This window comes from Chiloscyllium plagiosum, chromosome 41 (assembly GCF_004010195.1).
Source record: "Chiloscyllium plagiosum isolate BGI_BamShark_2017 chromosome 41, ASM401019v2, whole genome shotgun sequence".
Lineage (NCBI taxonomy): Eukaryota > Metazoa > Chordata > Chondrichthyes > Orectolobiformes > Hemiscylliidae > Chiloscyllium > Chiloscyllium plagiosum.
The window spans coordinates 5,132,159-5,140,845 of NC_057750.1; the positions used below are offsets into that span (position 1 = coordinate 5,132,159).

General features: G+C 45.7%; 1 protein-coding gene across 1 annotated transcript in view; it reads left to right on the forward strand.

Moving 5' to 3' along the window:
• LOC122542688 (chromogranin-A-like) overlaps positions 1 to 8,687 on the forward strand; it is a 19,908-nt gene that overhangs the window by 1,810 nt on the left and 9,411 nt on the right. Inside the window, exons 2-3 of the mRNA XM_043680666.1 lie at positions 2,844 to 2,890; positions 7,684 to 7,777. Of these exons, the coding sequence (XP_043536601.1) occupies positions 2,844 to 2,890; positions 7,684 to 7,777 (141 nt within the window). The remainder of the gene's footprint in view (positions 1 to 2,843; positions 2,891 to 7,683; positions 7,778 to 8,687) is intronic.

The window sequence follows — 8,687 nt, forward strand, 5'->3', positions numbered from 1 at the left end:
TTCCATCTCCATCTCCCTCTTTGTTCCAATGTATGTTTCTGTCTATGTATCTTTCTACATTCCTGTCTCCTTCCCAAGTCTCCCTATCTTTCCCTGTATTTCTCTCTCAATCTCTGTCCTTCTCTTGCCTGCCACCCCTTCTCTACCTCTGTCTGTCTTTATTTGTGTACAATTCCTTCCCTTCTCATTCGGGCAATTGGAAAGAAAATTAGAACGCATGATATGTTGAAAGGAACAAATTGTTAACTGTACCATCCCTGGTAAAGGTTGAGAAAGTAATTCATCGATGGGTGATGTCATTTAAGAGTTCAAACGCCCGCTTTATTTCCATTGCAAATTAGTTGTTTTCTTTCCCGCTTAGTGACTGACCATCTGGCGTGTGTGAGGATGGTAATAAAACATTTCCAGATCTGGCGTAGGATAGATTGAGTCGGAACTAGGTGATCTGCAGCAGTGAAACTGCAGGAGTTCTGATATTGACACATGTACCCCCAATGCCCTGTGTCTGAAACAGCTAGGGCTCCGTCTGCACAGAATGTAACAGGAAATGTATCTTTATGTAACTCAAAGCAACTCTGAGTGGAGTTGGGAGAGTCTCTTCTGAAGCAGAGTTGACTTGTCGAGATCTGGTTTGCTGTCTGCGAGTGGAGGCGTTAAAGATATCACCTCACAAGGAGTAAAAGGCCCCAGTGAGGGTAACAATGTGAATGTCAGGTGCTGTTTAGTCATACATAGTGATATGGAACAGACCAAACCCCCTCAAAATATTGAGAAGATAGCCTGCGTCCTAACTTTTTCTTATTTTAAAGGTGTTGCATTTTGGATACAATTTGATTGGTCAAATGACCAGATTTGAAGTAAATACACTTTATTCATACACTATAGTTAAAATAAAACAAGGAGAGAAGAAATCAGAATAGCCTAACTGTACTGGAAAATTGAACAGCATAATGGATTATTTAACTACTAAACAGTTACTGTTCTAATATAGTAACAACCCATAAACACAGTTTAAAAATCACACAACACCAGATTATAGTCCAACAGGTTTATTTTGGAAGCACTAGCTTTCGGAACGCTGCTCCTTCATCGGGTGGTTGTGGCACCGAAAGCTAGTGCTTCCAAAATAAACCTGTTGGACTATAACCTGGTGTTGTGTGATTTTTAACTTTGTCCAACCCAGTCCAACACCGGCACCTCCAAATCATGACTCCCATAGACACACCTTTTTGACAAAAGACAAATGCAGTAAAATAGATTGTCTCACAAGCAATTCACCATACCAGGACCAAAATCATCAAGAAAATTTTCTGACAAAGAACATAGAACATGGAACAGTACAGGCCTTTCGGCCCTCGATGTTGTGCCAATCTTTTATCCTACTCTAAGATCAAACTGACCTACATACCCTTCAATTTACTAATTTCTATCTGCCTATCCAAGAATCGCTTAAATGTTCCTGATGTCTCTGACTCTACTACCAGTGTACCTGCCACTCTGTGTGTAAAGAACCAACCTCTGACATCTCCCCTAAACCTTCCTTCAATCACCTTAAAATTATGCCCCCTCATGATAGCTATTTCTGCCCTGGGAAAAAGTCCACATACTTCCTATAATGCAGCAACCAAAACTCTACACAATACTCCAAGTGGCCACACCAGAGTTTGTACAGCTGCAGCATGACCTTGTGGCTCTGAAACTCAATCCCTCTCTAAATAAAACCTAACACACCGTATGCCTTCTTAACAAACCTATCAACCAGGGTAGCAACTTTCAGGGATCTATGTACCTGGACACTGAGATCTCTCTGCTCATCGACACTACCAAGAATCTTACCATTAGCCCAGTACTCTGCAATCCTGGGATGTGCTGGGATAGTCTAGAGGTTACAACAAAACGAACTAGGGTTTCAGCAGCTGATGAGCTGAGACAGGGAAGGACCCGGACAGTATTACAGATGTGGAAATAAATATCTGATGTAGAATTACAGAATTGTTCCAGCTCAGAAAGAGGCCATTTGGCCCACTTTATCTGCTTCTGCTCTCCACGTAAGCAGCCAGTTGACTTCCATTCTCCCTGTACCCCTGCACATGTTCACTTCCAAACATCTCAACTGAATCTGCCTGCACCACACTCTGCATTCCATTTTCTAGCCTCTCGCTGCCTGAAAAATGGTTCATTTCCTCGTACAGCTACTGTTTCTTTCACTCATTACAGTGGCCCTCCCGTTCTCTATCCCTTTCGCAATGCCTCCCTGCCCATGCTGTAGGGCGTGAGCACTCCCTCCGCACTGCACTGGGATTGGCAACACAGATCAGATGCTTCTGTGGGGCGGCACGGTGGCTCAGTGGTTAGCACTGCTGCCTCACAGCGCCAGGGACCCGGGTTCAATTCCAGCCTCGGGCGACTGTCTGTGTGGAGTTTGCATGTTCTCCTTGTGTCTGCGTGGGTTTCCTCCGGGTGCTCCGGTTACCTCCCATAGTTCAAAGATGTGCAGGTTAGGGTGAATTTGCCATGCTAAATTGTTAGGTGCATCATTTAAAGGAAAATGGGTCTGGGTGGGTTACTCTTCAGAAGATTGCTGTGGATTTGTTGGGCCGAAGGTCCTGTTTCCACACATTATAAAGAATCTGATCTAATCTTCATCCTCCATACCCAGTCTTGAACCTCCGACCTGCTAAACTCAGGAGTTTGGGTGCTCAAACTCTCCAGGTTGGGAGGAGGAGGATGAGTGGGAAGATTTGAGTTTGTAGCTCCTACCACGATTGATCATTCTGCCTTCTGCTTTTAATCCTGAAGTCTGTAATTGCAATAATTTACTGCAGTGCTTTATTTATTTACAGTGATCTCCCGACCTCTGTCATCTGAGCTGGAGAAGGAAGATGAGAAGGTAACTGAGCTTTCCTTTGCCCTGTTTGTAAACCTCATTGTTCAGCCTGTCTTCTCTCTACTCCTGTATTTTTAACCGCTGCCGGCCAAACCTTCAGCTGTTTGGACCCCAAACTCTGGAATTCCCACCTTAAATCAGTCCCTCTCCTGTTTTAGGGAGGACTTTAAAATCAACCTCAAACAGAAATAGTTGGAAAAGCTCCGCAGATCTGTGGAGAGAAATCAGAGTTAACCTTTCAGGTCCAGTGACCCTTCCTCAGAACAGTTCTGGACCCGAAACATTAACTCTGATTTCTCTCTGCCAGACCTGCAGAGCTTTTCCAGCTATTTCTTGATGTTCTGACAGCATCTACAAGTTTTTAAAATCAGTCTGACTTACTCCTGTGGCTCACAGTCAGTTACTGTTTGCTAAGTGAAGCAGCTTTATTACACTGCAGCTTTCAGATCTAAACTCTACAATAACAGAAGCAAGCTGCATTTATGCAGAGCCTTTAATGTAGTGGAACGTCCCAAATTGCTTCTCTATCATACAATGATCCCTCCGTGAGGGGGGCAGGGTAGGGGAGCAGCTTCCCCCCCATCCCAGAATGAGGGGAGTAATCCTCTCTCCTCCCACCCATTCCTCAGGATTTGAGTTATAGGGAGAGGCAGGGGCTTTGTTTCCCTGGAGCGTTGATGGTTGAGGAATGACCCTTATGGAGGTTTATAAAATCATGAGGGGCATGGATAGGGTGATTAGCAAAGGTCCTTTCCCCAGGGGTGGGAGAGTCCAAAACCTGAGGGCATAGGTTTAGGGTGAGAGGGGAAAGATATAAAAGAGAACCAAGGGGCAACTTTTTCACCCAGCGGGTGGTGTGTGTATGGAATGAGCTGCCAGAGGAAGTGGGTGGAGACTGGTACATTTAAAAGGCATCTGGATGGGTGCATGAATAGGAAGGGTTTAGAGGGATATGGGGCAAATGCTGACAAATGGGACTCGATTAGGTTGGGAAACCTGGTCAGCATGGACGAGTTGGGTCTGTTTCCATGCCGTGTGACTCTGAGACCCGATAACTGATTCTGAACCACAAGAGGAGAAACTGAGAGAAATGAGGTTGATTTTAAGGAGCTCCTTCATGCAGGACAGACGGAGGGAGAGATGGACGGAGGCAGGGATGGAGACAGATTTCAGAGTGTGAGGCCCAGACAGGCAAAGTGATTAAAATCAGGGGGACGTTGGGGACACACAGAGCTCCGAGGATAATGAGGCTAAAGGAAGTTGCAGAGATGGGGAGGGGATTGTGATGACAAGGATGGCCTTGGTAAAGTAGATGGGAAAATGACTGGCACCAAGCAAGCACCTCCCCATCCTGACTCTGAAGGAAACAGCGATGTATTTCCAGGTCCAAATCCTGGAATTCCCTCCCTCAGGGCATTGTGTGGGTGTCCCTATACCACATAGAGCACAGGGGTTCAAGAAGGCAACTCAACCCCCCCGCACCTTCGGAAGGGGCAACTAGGGATGGGGAATGGCCAGTGACACTCTCATCCCACGAATGAATGAAGAAAAAAGTGGGAGAGAATTTTAAAGTTGAGACATCATTGGACCGAGAAAAAAATGGAGATGGCTAATTCACCGTTGACCTGGTCTCGACCAACACTCTCCTCAAACCCAGCACTGCCCGTGTGAGATACAGACAGGAAACATCGCAAAAGCTGAGCAGGCCCAGCATTTGGGGAGAGAGGAACCAAGTTAATGTTTCAGTTTCAAGACTCTTCATTTGATTTAAAAGCCATTGAAATCACCTGTACTGTGAGCCCTCTCTCTCTAGAGGCTGCCTGACCTGCTGAATATTTCCCAAAATTCCTGGTATTTGGTTCTGATTTCCTGCACTGTTCCCGCTCCCTCCATTGTAGTGTTGTCCCTGTGGAGGTTGGAGGTAGGGGTTGGCCTCATTTAGTGAGAACATTCCTTTGAAAAGAGTGAAGGTTCATGGGGTTGAGTCATAGAGTCATAGAGCTGTACAGCACGGAAACAGACCCTTCAGTCCAACCCGTCCATGCCGACCAGATATCCCAACCCAATCTAGTCCCACATGCCAGCACCCGGCCCATATCCCTGCAAACCCATCCTATTCATATACCCATCCAAATGCCTCTTAAATGTTGCAATTGTATCAGCCTCCACCACATCCTCTGGCAGCTCATTCCGTACACATACCACCCTCTGCGTGAAAAAGTTGCCCTTGAGTCTCTTTTATATTTTTCCCCTCTCACCATAAACCTATGCCGTCTAGTTCTGGACTCTCTGACCCCAGGGAAAAGACTTTGCCTATCTATCCTATCCATGCCCCTCTTAATTTTGTAAACCTCTATAAGGTCACCCCTCAGCCTCCGACGCTCCAGGGAAAACAGCCCCAGCCTGTTCAACCTCTCCCTGTAGCTCAAATCCTACAACCCTGGCAACCTCCTTGTAATTCTTTTCTGAACCCTTTCAAGTTTCACAACATCTTTCCGGTAGGAAGAAGACCAGAATTGCACGCAATATTCCAACAGTGGCCTAACCAATGTCCTGTACAGCCGCAACATGACCTCCCAATTCCTGTAGGATCTGAGAAAAGATGTACAGAGACCTGAGTAGGCCATTCAAGCCTGTTCCAGCACTTCGTATGATCGTGGCTGATTTTTGTGTTCCAATTCCCCTTCTCGTTCTGCTCCCCATATCCCTCAACTGCCTGAGAAATTCCTGCTCTTAGTCTTCTTCGATGGTGGAGCATCCGCAGCTCCCTGACAATTCCAAAGATTCACAGCCCTCTGACTGAAGAAGCTTCTCCTAGTCTCAGTTCATAGAATCCCTACAGTGTGGAAGCAGGCCATTCGGCCCATCAAGTCCACAATGACCCTCTGAAGAGCATCTCACAATGCTGCTATGGAGGGGGTTTCAGGATTTTGACCGAGCGACACTACCCAATGATGTCAATCATTGAATCTCTACAGTGTGGAAGCAGGCCGTTCAGCCCATTGAGTCCTCACCAAAGAGCATCCCACCCAGATCCTCCCCCTATCTTACCCCGGTAACCCTGCATTTCCCATTGCAGATCCGCCCTAACCTGCACATCTTTGTACTGTGGGAGGAAACCGGAGCACCCGGAAGAAACCCACGCAGACACGGGGAGAATGTGCAAACTCCACACAGACAGTCGCCCGAGGGTAGAATCGAACTCTGGTCCCTGCTGCTGAGAGGCAGCAGTGTTAACCACTGAGCCACTGTGCCAATCCACGAGTTGCAAATGATCAGCCCCTCATCCTATGCCCCTTGTTTGACATTCCTGGAGTGTTGTGTCCTATAAAACCATCAGAAATAGGAGCAGGAGTAGGAGTAGGCCATTTGGCCCCTTGACACTATTCTGCCATTCAGTAGGATCATGTCTGATCTGATATTCCTCATACCCACTTCCCTGCCCTTTCCCTGTAACCCTTGATTTCTCTGACTGATCGAGAATCTGTCTGTCCTTTCAGTATTCACGTGGTCAAATATCTTCAGAATCTTTTCATATTAGAATGAGATCTTCTCTTTCTGCAGAAAATTGGCACTCAAACCTCCTCAAGCCCAGCCACCAAACTAGTGAACCTTCGATGTGCTCTCTCCAACACAAGTAAATCCTTCCCTCAAAAACAGAGACCAAACATTTTGCACAGTATTCCAGTCTCCCCAAATCCCGGAGAAAGGGTAACACTGGATTAGGGTTTAGATAGGAATTTGGAAGAAGTTGATGAGATAACCAGTTGAGAGATCTACTGATGGAGTCTAGGATAAAGGGGTCAAAGCCTAGACATCAGAGCAAAATAGTTCAGGAGAGACATCAAAAAACACTTCTCCAGCGACAGAGTGGAAATCTCTCATTTATGTTGGCATTTTATTTCTAATGAGCTAGGAACCAACTGCTTGTGAGGATATTTTTTGGGGGACCACATTTCAGTATCACATTGTAGTCTTGGAGTCACACAGCATGGAAACAGACCCTTCGGCCCACCAGTCCATGCTGACCATAATCCCCAAACTAAACCAGGCCCACCTGCCTGCTCCTGGCCCATATCCCTCCAATCCTTTCCTATTCACGTACTTATCCAAATGTCTTTTAAATGTTATAATTACACCCACATCCACCACTTACTCAGGATGTTCATTTCTCACAAGAACCACCCTCTGTGTAAAAACGTTTGCCGTTCGTGTCTTTTTTTGAAAACCCTCTCTCTCCCCAACTTGAAAATGTGCTCCCTAGTCTTGAAATCCCCCATCCTTGGGAAAAGACAACTCTATCCATATCCGTCATTATTTTATAAACCTCTGTCAGGTCACCCCTCAAACTTCCTGCGCTCCAGTGAAAAATGTCCCAACCTCCCTTTATAACTCAAACCTTCCTTACTCAGCAAATCCTGGTAAATCTCTTCTGAAGCTTCTCCAGCTTAATAATATCCTTCCTGTAGCTGGTGTGACTGGAGCACTGTATCAGTCTACCAGCCACGTGGAGGAGTGCAGCAAGAAGCACACTCGGTTAATCTAGTTTTGGGAAAACTAGCCTAGTTTTGAACCTAGAAAAATTATTTCCACTGTTCCAAATAAATCAACAGATGTTACCTCAATTAATCTTTTAAGTTTCACGGACGTTTGCACAAAAGGTATGAAGCAAAGGCAGGTAAATTGTGATCAGAACAAAGTGAGTTGCAGACCAGTCTTGAGGGGCTGAATGGCCTCCTGCAGTTTCTTGTTGATGTGATTTAAATGGCTGTGTGTACCTTTGTCTCCCTCTGCAGGTGACCAGGTGTATTGTTGAAGTGATTTCAGATACACTTTCCAAACCCAACCCATTGCCAGTCAGCAGTGAATGCAACAAGGTCCTCAAAGAAGGTTGAACGGCTGCAAATACATTCTTCCTGTGTCTTTGCCTTTACTTTCCTCTCCCCAATCTATTTTCTTTGTTGAATATGACAACTTGTTTCTTCTAAGATATCAATGCTCCTTCTCTGACTGAATCCTGTATCTGTCTCTCACTTTGTGCTCTTTCTCTGATCTCTCTGAGTCTCATCATTTCCATCTCTCCCTCTCTGTTACGATTTCTTTCCCTAGTTCCATCTGTTTTTCTCCTCTCTCCTCATTCCTTTGTGTCTATCTTTCAGTTTCTGACTGTCTTTCTCTCCCACTGTCTCCTTCAGTAACTCACTCTCTTTCTTATTCCCTGTTTTTCTCTGTCTCTCCAACTCTCTTTATCACCCTTGTTCTGTCTCAGTCAGTGCATTGCTTTTTCCTCTGTCTCCCCTTATTCCTCACTTCTCTCTTTCTCAGAATCTCTCCAACTCCCTCTCTATTTCCCTTTGAGAGCTCTCTCTCTATCCTTCTCTCTCTCTATCCTTCTCTCTCTCTCTATCCTTCTCTCTCTCTGTCTTTATCCGTATCTCGTCCATCCCGGCCCACACATCACATATTATTCTGACATTACACCAAGCCTTTGAGGAGAATTTCACATTCAGGGTTTTAATTTCCTCCTGTGTGTCAGACACTTAACATGGTTGTGTCAAATCCCAAGGCCCTGGTTATTTTAACCTCAGGCTTAAAACTTGCTTTAAAATGGCAGAGCCACAATCAATCTCAGTTAACCAGAGACCCTTAAAAATCCAGGGATCCCAGAAGAAATCAAACCTCGGGGTAACAAATAGACACAACTCACACGGCACCATGGGGTTTAGCCTGTCGAATAGGCCTCAGGCTGATGTCCGCCCCTCCCCTCTCGAGGAAGCTTCTAGCGAAGGGAAGGATTTCC